The sequence below is a fragment of the Hyperoodon ampullatus genome, assembly GCF_949752795.1.
Source record: "Hyperoodon ampullatus genome assembly, chromosome: 6".
Lineage (NCBI taxonomy): Eukaryota > Metazoa > Chordata > Mammalia > Artiodactyla > Ziphiidae > Hyperoodon > Hyperoodon ampullatus.
Window position 1 is genome coordinate 88,627,532 of NC_136919.1, and position 17,243 is coordinate 88,644,774.

The 17,243-nt window shown below is 43.2% G+C and overlaps 1 protein-coding gene across 1 annotated transcript in view; it reads left to right on the plus strand.

Annotated features, from left to right (window-relative positions):
* SPATA31D1 (SPATA31 subfamily D member 1) overlaps positions 1-17,188 on the plus strand; it is a gene marked incomplete at both ends in the record, with an annotated part of 47,756 nt that extends 30,568 nt beyond the window's left edge. Inside the window, 9 exon segments of the mRNA XM_079706720.1 lie at positions 11,916-11,917; positions 11,920-12,071; positions 12,819-12,864; positions 13,441-13,501; positions 13,785-14,349; positions 14,352-14,374; positions 14,376-15,507; positions 15,984-17,151; positions 17,154-17,188. Coding sequence (XP_079562846.1) covers positions 11,916-11,917; positions 11,920-12,071; positions 12,819-12,864; positions 13,441-13,501; positions 13,785-14,349; positions 14,352-14,374; positions 14,376-15,507; positions 15,984-17,151; positions 17,154-17,188 — 3,184 coding nt within the window.
* Positions 17,189-17,243: the final 55 nt, after the last annotated feature.

Consider the following 17,243-nt stretch of genomic DNA (forward strand, 5'->3'; position numbering starts at 1 on the left):
TTTTTTTTTTTTTACAAATAGAAGTTTCAAATTTTATGTAGTCTGAACAGTTGGTCTTTTGTTTTATGATTTCTTAAAAGGATTTTAAGCTTAGGTAGTCATCCTTGGTTTTAAATTCACAGATCTAATACCTTGTTTGAGTGGGCATTTGGAAAAGGATGTTTTAAAAATATTTAACTTTTTAATATATCTGGGATTTATTTTGTTATACACTATGAAAGATGGGTCTAAATTAATTTTATTTCCCTTAAATTCCTACCCAGTTATTCCTGCACAAGTTAATGAATAGTTCTTCCTTTCTGGTGATGTCACTTTTGTTTTCTAGCAAATTCTTGTATGGAAAAAAATCAGTTCTGGACTGTCTAGTGTGTGTTCTATATCTTTATATTTTTCCTTCTTTCTGTAGTGTCTTATTTTAATTATCATAGCCTTATTTTTTTTTTACCATAGAGAGTTTATTTTCCATATAAAAGGGCAGAAGCTAACATGTGAGCAAAAGGGTAAAAAGCGTGGAGCTCGTGTGGGAGACCATGACGGGTGACTTGAGGCTGAGGGTGGTGAAGGCTGGTCCAGGGGGAGAATTGGAGGTTGTGATGAAGAGATGGGGTCAGATCCAGGCCCTGTCCTTCAGGCAGACCGTGAGACATGTTGATGCCAAAATTTATGGGATATAGCAAAAGCAGTTTTAAAAGAGACTTCTCACAAAAAATGCTTACTGGTCTTGGAGAGTTTCCCAGAGAGGCATGGGGTGAGGGATGGTGACGACTGCTGTTCACCCTGGGGACAGAGTCAACTGGCGGCAGCCACCGTTGGAGCTCTCCCCACCATGTGGACACTGGTGCTGGTGGGCACCACTCCCTCCAGCTCAGCTTTATGCTGTATTTAAATATCTAGTGTGGCTGCCGTTCATATTCTTCATTCAAAAATTTCTTTGATAAACTTATCAATTTTTTCTTCCTGAGAACATCAGAATCTAGTCAGATTCTCCAAATTTTCATACAATATTTATTGGACTTTGTAAATCATTATGAGGGTGGTAATGAGTCTGTGTATTATTTATGTATGAATTTACACCCATTTTCAATCAACTTTTGATGTTTGTGATGACAGAACACAGAGTAGAGTCAATGAATTAGTCTAAAATAGTAATAGACATTTTATCTCAGTTGCCTCCTTCACTTGAGCAATTCATAGCCAAATTAAATTTAATCCCCTTTCATTTTTGCACCTAAATGTCTGGTGGAGATGTAATCCAACAATCAAGGATCCAGTGACTGGCCTCAGGGAGCAGAATAAAAGACACAATGATAAACATTGTCAGTGAATGGATTTGGAAACACTTGAAGGGTAATTCACGTTTCAACTTTTATTTTAACTTTCATTTTAATTCCTCAGTATTTCAAATGGAAACCCATGATCCCCTTCTGCAAGAATTTTCACCTTGGGTGTTTACAATTTTTTTCTCTTACTTCCTTTGCCCTCTTCATGCTTGTGGTATCTGTACAGCAAGTTCTCCTGGCCCTAATTCTTAGTACTCTTGAAACTCTCCTGACAGCAGAAAGCAGTGATCAGACAGGTTGAATGATTCAATGGAAATTTAATCTGATCTCATTTTAGCTACATGTAAGAAGCAACCTGCTGTGAACTAGAATTGTAATGCTGGAAATTATCTGATTCCTACAGGCCTCTCTTCCTTCTCTGCCCTGGTGAATGACTGCTAGAGGAATTTAAAGCATGTAAAACATGATAAACATTGATTTGTTGCCTTGGCCATTGAACTGGACATGTTGCCTTCTTGCAGGTAAAACTGAAGAGGAGTATGATAGATTCTAAATTTTATTTATAAGGGTGTAGCTTTTAAATGTACTCACTTAAGTTGCTTCTTGAGGCAGTAATGTCCTATTTCCTTCAAATTAGACTTCCAGCTTTGAACCCAGTTTATAAAGCAAAGCAAAATGAAACAAAAACCTAGACAAAGAAACCTCTGTCAGTAGAACACTTTAGCAAAGACTGATGACCTGAAGAATAGGGTTGACAAGATGCGATTGGTCAGTTCACTGCTCTGAAGGAGAGGCATCCTTTATTTGTGGCTGCCTAGGGAAGGCCAGTTACAATGCAGAAAAGCTAAGAAATGGTAGGAGAAAGTGGAGAAACAAACAGGAAAAGAGTGAAAAACTGGAAAAAGAAAAATGGAAGATATAGAAGAAACAGCAACTTTTACAGTTGATTGTACCACAGTTCAAGAAGAGTATAGCGACCACTGTTACATTGTTGGCCCCCCATGATCTCCCAGTATTTGCCTCTGTGTAGTCCTCTTTCTTAGAACCTGAGTTGGGAGTATGACTTATTTTAATTAACTGGAAGTGGCAGAGTGATGCTCTATCAGTTCTTGTTCCAAGCCTTAAGAAGTTCTGCTTTCGTTCTCTTCAGAGCCATGATCTGCTTTATAAGAATTCTGTTAGCCTGCTAGAGCTATGTGGAGAGGCTGTCAGAAAAGCCACATAAGAGGGAGAGGCCCTGAGAGACAAGCCTGGCCATCCCAGTGTCTCAGTCAAGCCCAGGCCCCTGCTGACCTGCCAGCTGGATGAATCCACGTGAGTAGCCATCAGTAAGATCAACAGAAGGGTCACCCAGCCAAGCCCAACCCAGATTGCAGAATTATGAGCAAATAAAATGTTCATTATTTTAAGCCACTAATTTTTGGGGTGGTTTGTTATACAGCAAAATACAGCTCCTGGCATGTTAAAATGAAGTCAGTGATCAACACCCAGTGACTCTGCTCTCTGAGACAGTATTGTGTGGACTGAAGACGCACGTCTGGGACCAAAGCAAGCTTGGTTCAAATCCTTACTTTTTCACTTTTTAGCTCTTATGGCCTTGGGAAAGTTATTTAATCTTTCTGGGGCTCAGTCTTGTTATCTGTGAAGTGAGAGAAATATTTCTTCTCTCACAAGATAGTTAAGAAATGAAATGAGTGAAAGTTTGGGGTACAAATTAAGTACCCACCAAATCTTATATTATTTGTTATATTCCATTTCCTTCCTGTCGTTCCCTCACCCCCTGAGGGGATAAAAGTGATCCAAACTTCATTAACTCTTTAGGGTAGCCCTGTGACCTGCTAAAGGCAGTTTTGTCATAGGTCGGTTTTGCACTGCGTATGTATATTTGACAAACAATTGTTGTGTTTATATGAAAAAGAGGTAAACTCCTAAAATACAGGTGATGGATTTTTAAAATGATAGCAGGTTTGTGGGGCACTGCTGGAGACAATGCACATTTGTGTCCATGTCCCAGACCGCCTACACCTGCTGCTCTGCAGTATCACAGCTGTTTATTAGACTAAGCTGGGGTCACCAAAGAATATTGAAGTTACATTCAGCTTATTTTATTGCAGAAGGCATGAAGGCACATGCTGTATTTCCATTTGGTTTTCACAAAAATGCATTACTATCTCAATGGTTTGTGAAGTTCACTTAGGCAAAAATTGCAGATTTCAAGGTAGTACTGCATAAAATTTGGTGTTTGCTGAGTCCTTGTCTTCATACTGGAAAGAAGAAAGTCCTATATTGAGTGACTAAATTATGTGCAGACACCAAGAGAAAACACACACATGCACACACACGAAAGAAAGGATTAAGGAAAAAAGAAATAAACCTGCTCTGGCCTCAGTTTCCAATTTGTAAAATGAGAAAGCCAGACTAGAAGGTTCTCCAAGGTCACTTCCAGCTCTGAGTTTTAGCAGACATCTCAAATTCTGTGCATTTATTAGCCCTTTGTGAGATTAAAAACACAGGTTGTTCTCCAGCAAAACTTTAATTGCAGAGCTTTAATTAGAAAAAAATCAAAATACTCTTTCAGATTATGCTTTTTTAATTTTAGTTTTAATTGTGTTTTTATTGTTTCCATATTATTTTAAAAGAGAGATGAAAGCTGCAGTTTGACAAATTGCTACATCCGTCTCCTTGCCGTACAACTGCCCTAGCAAGTTAACTTAAAACAACTTTCTAAAATGTACTTTTAATGAGAAACTTAGACCCCTGAAATTTGTATAAAACATTTTTTTCCTTCAGACTTCTTATAGGGCTGTAGAGTTTCCATACCTCAGTGCCAAGAGCATGGCAGAGGAATTTTGCTCAGCTTAGTAATTACCTTGTGTTAGTCTAGCTCAAAGTTGTTTTTCTCTTAATGGCTTAAGAGAGCCATTCAAATGCTTTGATTCTAGTAATAAAAGTTTTAATGGGCAAGGTAGGTGAATGCCCATGTAATGTTTAGCCTATTAAACTGGCCATATCCAAAGCTTATGCAGAGTAAATTCTTACTAGGGACTCTGAATAAGGGCAGGTCAACGTGGAAAAAAGCATGAGAAAATAAGAGAGCTAAAGTAAGTCTGGGAATGTCCTTCCTCTCTCCAACTAAGATCCCGATTATAGTGGACATTTATTTTTGCCTTCTTTCATGGCGAGGGGGAAAGAGCTCCCCAAAGTCTCCCTGTGTGCTTCCAGAATGTTGATTCACCCGCAGGCTTCACAGTGGACCATGTATATGAGACCACGGTTTCTCAGACTATCTGTGGTGAAGGACCAGTTTGCTTCATCTCCCACACCCCCATCCACTGTGGACTGGTACTTGTATAAAATATAGTAAAAATGAATCACTGGAAAAATGACACATGAACTCTGACATACAAAATATAAGCCTCAGTTTTTATTATTAAATTTAATTACTCTCTCAAATTGCAGTACAAGTTTCTAACCATCCTCAGTTTCTATACTTACCTTTTTTTTTAAACATCTTTATTGGAGTATAATTGCTTTACAATGGTGTGTTAGTTTCTGCTGTATAACAAAGTGAATCAGCTATACATATACATATATCCCCATATCTCCTCCCTCTGGCATCTCCCTCCCACCCTCCCTATCCCAACCCTCTAGGTGGCCGCAAAGCACCGAGCTGATCTCCCTGTGCTATGTGGCTGTTTCCCACTAGCTATCTATTTTACATTTGGTAGTGTATATATGTCCATGCCACTCTCTCACTTCGTCCCAGCTTACCCTTCCCCCTCCCCATGTCCTTAAGTCCATTCTCTGTGTCTTTATTCCTGTCCTGCCCCTAGGTTCTTCAGAACCATTTCTGTTTGTTTAGATTCCATATCTATGTGTTAGCATATGGTATTTGTTTTTCTCTTTCTGACTGACTTCACTCCGTATGACAGACTCTAGGTCCATCCACCTCACTACAAATAACTCAATTTCATTTATTTTTATGGCTAAGTAATATTCCATTGTCTAAACTTATCTTGTTGCAGATGGTAACAAAAATGTGGAAACAGGCATTGGGCCATGGACCACACTTTGAGTAGCACTGACCTAGACTAGGCCAGTAGTATTCTCTGGTTCCCAGTAATTATTTCATGGGTGTTCTTATGACCTGAGCTGGTCCCAGTCACTTGAATGTTGGGACTTTGATTGAGAAACTGGGACAACAATTCTGTTTTTCCTGGCTGGATGCCACCTTGGGACTATAAGAGAAGTGGCTTGAGAATGAGTCAACACCAAGAAAGCAGAACCAAGAGGTAGTAAGTCAGAAACTGAATCTGCTCCTGTGTTATAGAGAAATAGAAGCCAATAAATTAAAAATTTTGCTCAAGCTAGAATTCATTAGGTTTTCTATCATCTGCAAGAGAAAGAGTCCTATGTGATATAATTTGCATGTTTCCCCCTAACTCTCAGCCACCTTGCCAGTCATCTTTCCAAAACAGAGATCTGGGAATGCCATTCTTCTGGTTATGAAAACCTTAGCTTCCCACTCCCTTGGTCCAGAGTTCAGGCTTCTTAAACTGTCATTCAAAGTCATTCACAGTTGAGTCCCCTTCTTTCTCAGCCTAATTTTTTTTGCTCCTCTCATCCTCAGACACATGCCCAATGCTTTAGTGTGACCACACATGCACTTTTATATATGTTATAGGTTTGCTCATGTTCACTTTGGCTGGATTGCACTTTCTCTTCCCACACTCTCCTCTGATTTTCTAAGAATAGGAACTTGAGAACATAAGGTGTTCATTACTTTTAAATGTTAAGCATTATGCATCACCATCATTCCTGCTGACTCAAGGGCTAATTTTGAGAGTGTTGGCAGGAGGGCAAATTGATGCACCCAGACATTTGACAGAAACTGCATTTAGACTCCAAAGCTTTCATTTCATAGGGAGTCTGATATGGTTATATTACCAAAATCTCAGAAAACAACAAACTTAGACAAAGTGTGACTTTAAGTTATTGCAAAAATGAATAAGCAAGAAATGAAAACATATGTCTGCACCAAAATGTGTACACAAATGTTCATACCAGCTTTATTCATAATAGCTGAAAGTGGAAACAAACCAAATGTTCATCAGCTGATCAGTGTATAAACAAAATGTGGTATATCCATAAAATGAAATATTACTTGCCATGAAAAGAAGTGAAGTACTGATACATGTAACAACATGGACTAACCTTGAAAACATTATGCTAAGTGAAAGAAGCCAGATATAAAAGGCCACATATTGTATAATTCCATTTATATGAATGTCTGGAATTGACAAATCTATAGAGAAAGTCGATTAGTGGTAACCTAGGGCTGGGGAGAGTGATGAGATCGAAGGGTGAAGGCTAGGGGGAACAGAGTTTCTTTTCTAGAGTGATGAAAATGTTCCCAAATTGATTGTAATGATGGATGAACAACATTGTGAATATACTAAAAGTCATTGAACTGTACACTTTTTTTTTTTTTTTTTTTTGCGGTACGCGAGCCTCTCACTGTTGTGACCTCTCCCGTTGCGGAGCACAGGCTCCGGACGCGCAGGCTCAGCAGCCATGGCTCACGGGCCCAGCCGCTCCGTGGCATGTGGGATCCTCCCGGACCGGGGCACGAACCTGTGTCCCCTGCATCGGCAGGCGGACTCTCAACCACTGCACCACCAGGGAAGCCCCTGAACTGTACACTTTTAATGGTTGAATTATATGGTATGTGAATTATGCCTCAACAACGTGTTTTTTTAAGAAAAAGAGTTTATAGGAGCTTTATTCATAGGTACCAAAACTGGGAAGCAACAAGATGTCTAAGGTGAATGGATAAATCAACTGTGGTACATCCAAACAACTGAATAGTATTTATTCAGCACTGAAAAAATGAGCTATTAAGCCATGAAAATACACGCAGGAACCTTAAATGCATATTACTAAGTGAAAGAAGCCAATCTGAAAAGGCTACCTACACACTGTGTGATTTCAACTATATGACATTCTGGAAAAGGCAAAACACTGGAGAGAGTAAAAAGATTGGTGGTTGCCAGGGGTTAGGGTGGAGGATGCAGTGAAGAGGCAGAGCACAGAGGATTTCCAGGGCAGCGAAACTACTCTGGATGATACAACAATGGTGGATACATGTCACTATACACTTGTCTAACTCATGTAAACTATGGGCTCTGGGTGATAATGATGTGTTCATGTAGGTATGATTGTAACAAATGTCCCACTCTGGTGCTGGATTTTTTTTTTAATTTCCTTCCTCCCTCCCTCCCTCCTTCCCTCCCTCCCTCCCTCCTTCCCTTCTTTCCTTTCCTTTCCTTTCCTTCCTTTCTGCTGTGTTGGGTCTTCTTTGCTGCACGCAGGCTTTCTCTAGTTGCAGTGAGCGGGGGCTACCCTTCGTTGCAGTGCATGGGCTTCTCATTGCAGTGGCTTCTCTTGTTGCAGGGCACGGGCTCTAGGTGCGTGGGCTCCAGTAGTTATGGCTTGCGGGCTCAGCAGTTGTGGCTCACAGGCTCTAGAGCACTGCCTCAGTAGTTGTGGTGCACAGGCTTAGCTGCTCCGTGGCATGTAGGGTCTTCCCGGACCAGGGATCGAACCCATGTCCCCTGCATTGGCAGGCGTAACCACTGCACCACCAGGGAAGTCCTGGTGCTGGATGTTGATAGTGGGAGAGGTTGTGTGTGTGTGTGGAGGGGTGTTGGGGGCGTCAGATGGCATATGGGAGCTCTGTGTTTTCTGCTCAGTTTTGCTGTGAACCTTCAACTGCTCTAAAAATTAAAGTCTAAAGAAAGAAGCAAAGGAGGGTGAGGAGGAAGGGGGTGAGGAACAGGAAGAGGGCCAGGGCAAGGACGGAGAGGAGGAGGGGGTGACCTCACAAGGCCCATCTCAGTTGGCACCACGTCTGAAATTTTCCCTGCCTCTCTCTCGTCTCCCTCCTGGCGGAAGAATTAATTGCTCTTTTATCTGTGTTTTCATTGTGTTCTTATTCCTACTTCTTTTATAGTTCATATCACTTTATTATAGTTGTTTGCAGGCCTTACTTACTGAACTATGACCTGCCTGAGGGCAGAGGCAATGCCTTATTTTCTTGATATTTCTACTAGGAATACTACATGGTAGAGTTCAATGGAAGTGTGGTGTGTGTATGAACGAAGAACATCTTAAAGCGGCAGTGTTAAGTTCAGTTTTAAAGGATTCTACTCTAGAATCTGTTGTTCTTCAGGCTTTTTGGTAACCTAAAAAAAGCTCCCTCTACGTGGCTCATCCCTGGGACCGTGGCCAGGATGTGAGCGAGAGCACTGAGGACATGTGACAATCCTAGACGAACGACTTATCCCTACTGAGTCTCCTCCAATAGGCAGCGTACTATTCTAGTAGAGCTTTTGGAAAATACTCTTTCTTGGGGATAATCTAACCATGTGCAGCCTGAAATCTGGGACCAGACTTCTGTGTAGTGATGAAGGTCAACTGGGAAGATGTCATTGGGCGGAGAGGAGAAGATCTCACTCTACTGAAAGCCACCACTGCCACCTCAGGATGGCTGCCTGAAATGCTCTGGTGAGAGCTTTATTACAAGGCTTTGGGGTTAGATATATGTAAAATGTGTGACATGTGTTCCTGGGAGGGATGACATTTTAAACTTTTATTATTCATTTATACCTTACTGAGAATCATATGTAATAGAGTTCTTGAAAGTAGGTTTTAAGAGGGCAATAGAGAAAACTTATCAAGATACTGGTGCTGAGAATGAAAAGGAAAAGGTACCTAAGAGGTGATAGGATGCCAAAAATAGCTTTTCTTTACTTCCCAAATTTGGCCTCATTTAATGGATAAAGTGAATATTCTCAATCACATAACCACTTTAATTTTAGTACCAGGGCATACTTTTTAAGAAGTCACTTATTTATATTGTTTAAAATAGTAACATTGAGAATGTGAGGAATTTAGTAGGCAGGGCTCTACTACTTACTTGCTGAACGATCTAAGGAAGTTTCTTCCCGTCTCTGAGCTTCAGTTTTATTTACTGATAAAATGGGCACAATAATACCTGTACTGTTTACATCACAGGATGTTTGTGAAAATCCACTGAGATCGCTGAAAGCAAAATGTTTATAAATTAGACAAATAAATTTATAATTTATCATTGATGTTAGTCTAGGAAGGATAAGTGCTGTGAACTTCTCCTACTAAATACCAATGGAGTTTATTTGTGGTTGGTACAAAAAGAAAAAAAAAAGCGAAAAAAGTGCTGTACATTTAGCCCTTTGTTTCTTTCAATTTTGAAGGAGCTCTACCAGGTTCTGAAAAGGAATCTTATTAACATTTTGGGAAAAGCCTTTTTATTGAAACTTCTTGTAAGTTTTACACGCAAGGCACACACATGTATGTAAGGATATCTAGCCAACATGTGCCCTTTTAAAAGAGAAAAGCTCTTCTTTAACCATCTTCTCCAAGAATCATTAATTTGTATCAGAAAATTGGAGAGGCATGCAGGGATACCTTCCTAAGGAGCATAAAATGTCTGAGCAGTTATCACCCATAGCATCTGTCCCTTCTCTGATCTATTCCAGAGATCACTTGCCAATTCACAAATGCCATGGGGGACCTCTCCTGTGCGGTTATGTAACTCTTGACCTGTGTAGGGCTTTCCCCTAAAACTGCACCACGAGGTCCTTAAGGACAGAGCCTGCGACTTACAGGTACTTGTGTCTCCTAGTTTCCAGCAGTAAATATTTATTAAATGAAACCTTGGCTGAGGCTGCATATCAAGGTCAGGAGGAAGTGGTGCCTCTTGGCAGATTTTATCCTCAGGGTAGGTTACCTGTTCCTGCATAATTGAAAGAAGACTCTGTGGGTTTGAAGGCTGTTTAACCCTTTCACAGGAGATCAAGTAACTGTGCTAGGCCATGGGTGTCAAATAAAGGGCATCACAGTTTAAGAAAGACATGAGAAATTAGGAGACAGTTCAGAGAACAGCTATCATGAAGATAAAGAGTTTAGAAAGGAAGATGTAGGAAGAGGGGAGGGAAATACTGGGATTATTTAAACCTGACAAGAGGAGCCTGAAAAAAAGCATGGCAGGTAGTTGATTTTCAAACATTTATGGGGATGATTATATAGAGCAGAGCTTCTCAACCTTTGTGGCAAGGCACACTTAAGAAAAGATTATATTTACAGGGCCCACAAGGATAATCAGGTAAGGCTGCTCAAGACTCGATTCTTCTCTAAGGCTTTGACATTCCTAGGTCCCACCGTGCCACCAGAGGACTTAGCACAGCCTTTGGGTAGTGTTATGGACAGAATATTTGTGTCCTACCAAACTCATATGTTGAAACCCTAAGGCCAATATGATATCATAGTATTAGGAGATGGGGCCTTTGGGAGGTGATTAGGTCATAACAGTGGAGCCTTCATGAATGGAATTAATGCTCTTATAGAAGAGACCTCACAGAGCTCTCTCACCCACTTTTTCTGCAGGGTTGCTGGGAGAAGACAGCTGTTTACGAACCAGGAAGTAGGTCTCACCAGACACAGAATCTTCTGTTGCCTTCATTTCGGACTTCCCAGCCTCCAGAACTATGAGAAATAAGTGTTTGTTGTTTAAGCACCCAGTCTATGGTGTTTTGTTACGGCAGCCCAAACTGACTAGGACAGGGATTTGTGCACATGTTAGAAAATTGATGTTCCCTAGTCAGGGACTGTCTGTATTTTAGGTAGAGTAGGAAGAAGTAGGGTCAAAACAAAAGATGGAAGATTGGAATAAAATGAGAAAACACTTTATTCTTAGATTTGAAAATACCAGATTGGTTTGTCAAAGGGGGTGTGTGTGTGTGTGTGTAGCATGTCCTAAAAGTCTTTATGCAGTTTAAGCTTCACTAACCTCAGAAAAATAAGTGCTACAGACTTATCCTCAAGATCTCGTGAAAGTTTAATTATTTACATTTATTTTATAGTAACTTTAGTTTTGTGAATGTTGAATAATGAATTCTTCATTTTAATTATTTGAGTCAGCCCCTCTGACTGAAGATGGTAACGGCTGACTGCAAGAAAAAGCAAAATTCCCTATTCAACATTCACAAAACTGGATAAAAGAACTTTTAAGTTCTTTAGAACTGGGTTTGCATAGTGAAAAGATTCTATAGGAAAGATGGATTTAAGGACATATATGATCCTGAGTATAAATGTGTGGGTACAAGCAAAAATTCCAGACAGTATTTCAGACACTTAAGGCAGTGGAATTGGTGAGACCCAAGTCAAGTTTCTATCAAACAGTAGAGGGGACCCAGGTAGTATCTGGTTTACAGATGGGACAAGCAGAAAATTTCATTACTGTAAATATATGAAACCATGAAAGGATGGAGTTGGAAAATAGGATGGCAGGGTAGGGCAGAGGGACCTGGAAGGCCCAGCAGGGGCGGAAGGGGTTGCTGGACTGGTGGGTGGGGGAGGGGCTGTGGACACACCCTCTCCATGTTGTCCCCTCCCCCACACTCAGAAACCCTTTGTGACTCTTCAGTGCTCTGTGATGCAGGCCTGGGACTGCTCAATAACTTCAGTAACTTCAAGCAACCTTGTGATTCAGAAAACGGAATTCAGAAAATGGAACGCTCTCTCATTTTTGAACAGCTTACTGACCCATGTCTGAGCTGTGACTCAACATCCTTGGATATTGACCAAAACCTCGTCGTCCCGTGCGGGTTGGGGTTGCTTCTTCTGTTCCTGTGGTACCTGGTGCGCTTGCCATTTTCATCTATCTTTAGTAAAACCAAAGACATCCGAAAGGTAAGCAGCCCTGGGTGAGCCCCCAACGGAGATTCTTTATTGTTGTTTCCATTTCTATTCCCAGATTTTAAAATGAGTTTGGTTGGCTCAGAGAGACACCTAAGATGGGAAGTTCAAGGAGAGGAGAGAACATCACCCTCCTAGGGAAAGAAGCCAGGCAGGGCTAGGGGTTCACGGGGGACCAAGGCTTCCAGTTGAAGCCCATGTCCCATCTGAGTGTTTGGAGGACTCCAGGATAAAATCCCAAACAGTAATTCTGTGGCCCTGGGTTGGGTTATTTAGAGAGTTTGGGATCTCTGCAGGAGAACAGAGTTCCCCATTGCTTGATCATGCCTCACATTCTCACGTCAGGCATCACTCGACAAAGCCTTTCTTTGTGCTGGGCTGATCAGAGCAGCAATGCTGAGCCTCTGAGCAGAGCCTGGAGCCTGAGCTCCAGGATACAGGGTCCTATCTGAGGGACATGGACGTGACTGTTGGCCTCAGATGCTAGACCCTCCTTGGGCAGATGACTTCTGACTGAGAATATCAAGTGTGGACCTCATAGTCGAAAGTCCTTCTTTGAGTTTGTCAAAGAAGAAAAAAATCGAAAGCATTTTAAACCTTTAAAATTGATAAAAAGAAGGAACATAAAGTTCTGTTAATTAAAATAGATTCATATTATTCATGGATAATGAATATCTGAGTTTCCTAGAGAAGAGTGAGAGAAATGAGCCCCAGCCCTTCATTCTTTTCTTTTGTTCTCAGCATCAGGGCAGAGCCAAGAGGAGAAGGAAAGGTGGAACACCAAAAGGTAAGGTTCTGCCTATCCCACCTGAACTCTCCAAGGGTGACCCTTCCTGCCTTTTCCATGAGACCCAAGGTCCCTGATCTCTGCGGATGTCAACTGCTAGATACAGTTTCTCTCAGAGACCAGAGTTCTCAGAGGAGAGGCTTGTGGGAAGGCAGTCAGAGCCTGAGACACTTCTCAGATTCCCTGCTCTGCTCATCGCTGGGCATGAAGCAGTGATGGACCTGGGCAATGGGTGTTTCCCAACAGGTGGCCAGGTGAGATGTCAAGAGTCAGAACTTCTGTGTCCTGACTCTGTAAAAGTCCTTTGACTTCCTGGATGATCAGATCCCTCTCTAAGGCAACACTGATCTCTGGGCTTCACATGGTGGTTTTGAGCATCACATGAGATAAAATGCATGTGAAAGTACTTTACAAGAAGCAACATACACATGTTAATATCATTGACCATTTGACCTCATCTACTAATTCTTGGGCCTTTCAGAGTCTAATATCCCAAGGGTTTCCCATAAGGGGACTCCTTTATTATACCTATGCTTCTACCTTCATTACATATAACCCACTCTCCTGGTTTCTTGGGTTGGAGATGTCACCAGACAGAAACAGAGGAGAAAACGCAGCTGATTTCTATTCTGAAAAGGTGACTCTTCCCCCTTCTTTCCTGATCCCCCCTTAGCATGTTCTATGCAATTCCAGGGATTCAGTGCAACCTGCTGTAGTCATGGCAGGGGGCAGCATAGGAATGAGTATGTGATGAAGGCCTTGAGGTGAGGGCTATTGAGCATGTTGTGAACTCATGGATGTGGAGGAGCAATGTGAAGGGGCAGCAGGCTTCCAGTGACCCCCCACCCCTGCCAGGCCAGCAGGTCCCCCTTTCCTTGTTCTGGTCCTGGTTGCATCTTTGTACTTCCTGTCTTCTGCAGCCCCCTGGGCCGGCACGATGACACCACCCACTTGCGTCAACTCTTATGTCCAGACCCCTTCTGTGAGGTGTGTAATAATGCAACTGCTGAGGTCAGTCGGCTGCTACTCCCAGAGGCCCTGGAAGATTCTACTTCCTCTGTGTTCCCTTTGGCTTCCACAGCTCCTGTGACTGAGTCATCGTTTACTCTGTCCCCTGCCTTCTCAACAGTCCCTTCAAGAGACCTCACACCAGCCTCTCTGCCTGAGCCTTCCCCACTGCCCCCCTCCGTTCTCTCCCCTAACCCAATGACCCCCTTAGTTGACTCTTTTTCACCCTCCCCATTGGGTCATTCTCTGGCACCAGAGCCTTTTCCTTCCTTGGATTCCAAATTCCCTGTGGACTATTCCCTACCCCAACCCCTTGCCTTTCCCCGTCTCCTACCACATGACACTCAGACAGCAGGTCCTGTTCTCCCACGAGAGGCCACTCTGTCTCCGGATACCATTTTCTCTCTTGACCCCACCCTTTCCCAAGATATCAACCCCTTATCAGATTTGTCCCAGGCAATGAATCACCCCGATTCTTTTTTGCTTGTCATCATGCACCACCAGCTCTCTGTTTCACCACAGCCAGACTGCACTTTATCTGTCACTCAATCTAAATCAATTGCCATCTTACTGAAGCCTGTTCCTGAGAACTCACTTCCAGAAAGCCCTTGTGTAATGTTCCAGCTAGAGGAAGATGTGGGGAAAGATCTGGGACACAGCCTAGAGAATGGCCCAAAAGATCACCTGTTGAATGACCCAAAGAGCTCTTCAGGTAAGGATCTGGGGTATGACTCTGAGAAAGACCTAAACAGTCAGATGGTGAGTCTCTCAGAGAAAAATTCAAGGGTGTCAGCAAAGAGTCTAAGTCGGAGACAACTTGAAAATGTCCTAAAAGTACATTTGAGCAAGAAGTTGGAGGAAATAAATGAGGGTCGGCTCCCTGAGACTGTGCGTAATTCATGGCATGCTATCAAGCAAACATCGCTTCTTTCTGTGAAATCCCACACCCAAACAAAACAGAGAAGTTTGCCATCATCAGTGGGTGAGGCCTACCCCCTGAATACCTTCCAGGACCTGACTTTTGTTGATTCCAGTCCACAACAGATGCTGGAAGCCCATATTAAAAGGTTTCATATGAGGATGTTGTGGGCCCTTCCCCGCAAGGTCCTTGAATCCATACAGATCTTTAAATTGAAAGATGCCTCATACCAGTCCTTGTCTCATGCCAACTTGCCCTCCTCAACCAATGTGATTTCTGAGGCAGACTCCAAATCTGGGAGCTTCAAGTCCTTTAGAGGAAGCTCTAAATCTCTCCATGGAGACAAAGTGGGAACAACAAATTCAGCCCCTGTCCTGGATCGTTCTCTCCCTGCCACCTCACCTGTGGGCAAAGGAGGACAGAGGGTCCTGAGACAACCACGCTCTGATGTCAACCATGGGCTGGCAGAGGGTGTTCAGAGAATTAAGGATGCCAGACACACTCGTCTGCCTGTCTCCCTCTGCATCACAGGGAAAGCAGGTCATAGACAGACTCAACTAGCCAACAGATATCCCCAAAAGCTGCTTGCAAAGCAAGCTGGGGCCAGATATGAGCCAAAGCATAAGAGTGTGAGTTCCAGCGATAAAGGAGAAATGCAACAGGGCAAAAAGGTGGAGAAGTTAGAACCTGTTTCAATGCCCAGATGGTCTAGGGAGGTATTCACGGCTGAGGAGCTTGATACTCTTCAATTAAAAACTAGTGACAGATAGATAGTGGGAAGCAGCCGCAGAGCACAGGGAGATCAGCTCGGTGCTTTGTGACCGCCTGGAGGGGTGGGATAGGGAGGGTGGGAGGGAGGGAGACGCAATAGGGAAGGGATGTGGGAACAGATGTGTATGTATGACTGATCCACTTTGTTATAAAGCAGAAACTAATAAAAAAATATATATATATATATAAAAAAAAAAAAAAAAAAAAAAAAAAAACTAGTGACAGGGCTTCCCTGGTGGTGCAGTGGTTGAGAGTCCGCCTGCCGATGCAGGGGACGCGGGTTTGTGCCCCGGTCCGGGAAGATCCCGCATGCCGTGGAGCGGCTGGGCCCGTGAGCCATGGCCGCTGAGCCTGCGCGTCCAGAGCCTGTGCCCCGCAACGGAAGAGGCCACAATGGTGAGAGGCCCGCGTACCGCAAAAAAAAAAAAAAAAAACTAGTGACATGTTGGCAACTAGCAAGCCAGGGAGCTCCCAAATGATAAATGTGAATGAGAATAAAGTAGAAACTACCGTGACCACTGGAAGCCCCCCACCCAAATTACCAGTTCCCCAAGATCCTAAATCATTAGACCTTAAAGAACAACTGTTCAGTGAGTTAAACTTTAAACTGGAGAACAGGGAGCATAGCCAGGCTCAAGGCCAACCCACTGACACATCCCTTGCTTCAGATAACTTGACTTATGAGGCCTCACTGACTCATGCCCAGGGTGTCTCAGGTGGGGACATGGGAGCTTCCCAGGTGCTGCATGTCCATTTGGAGGACAGAGGAATCAGGATGGAGCAGCAGCAGGAACCTTGGGTCCCTAAGCATGCCTTAAGGTGGTGCCAGGATAAGAATTTCCCACCAACTGCAAAGAGAGTGAGCCCTCTGGAGCCCAAGGCAGAAGAGCTTGATCGAGGGGATAAAGGGTTTGGGACATCCCAACTTAGGAGGAAGAGTTTCCCTACTCAGGAGATGGTACTAGAGAAGACACTTGCGAGCAAGTCTTCCCAGATCCTATCACAGAAGGGACAGCCTCTTCCTGAAGGCCATATCAGAAAAAGAATGAAGCACTTCTTGCAATGGCTTTTTTCTGGGATAAAATACAAAAGGCAAGAAGATGCCCAGGAAAAGGGCAGCCCCATATCAACTGTGCAGAACAGAGGCCTAGTTAAAAGTAGAGCTGCCTTTACTGGGACAACTGAAGCTCAGAAAATCGCGACAGACATCAGGAAGTTCCTAGATGAGAAACTGGGGTGTCAGTATGCAATGGATGTCACCTACTCTCAAAAGCCCCTTCCTTCCCCAGTGCAGTTTAGGAAAACTCAGCAAAAGGCGCAAGTGCAGGTCTGGACAGAGCCTGTCCAGGGGCATCCTTTCAACCACAGGGCTCCCTCCTGTAAACTGACAAATATCAAGTCCTGCCATCAAGAAGCTATCTTTGCTGGCCAGAGTTATCCTCCAAGTAGTACAAGACAGATCAGAGATAAGAAGAGACACCCCCAGAAAGTTGTGGCATTCAAGGACCAGCGACTGTGTCACAAACATCCCCCACCAGTGTCCCACAGGGAGCCTGTGCCCCATCCAAGCCCCACCCGCAGGCGTCAAGCTGGCCAGGCACCCACCACTGCGCTCAGCACTGCTGAAGGCCCTGTGTTCAGACATCTGTCTCTACTGTCTAGACAGAAAACACTTCCCCAG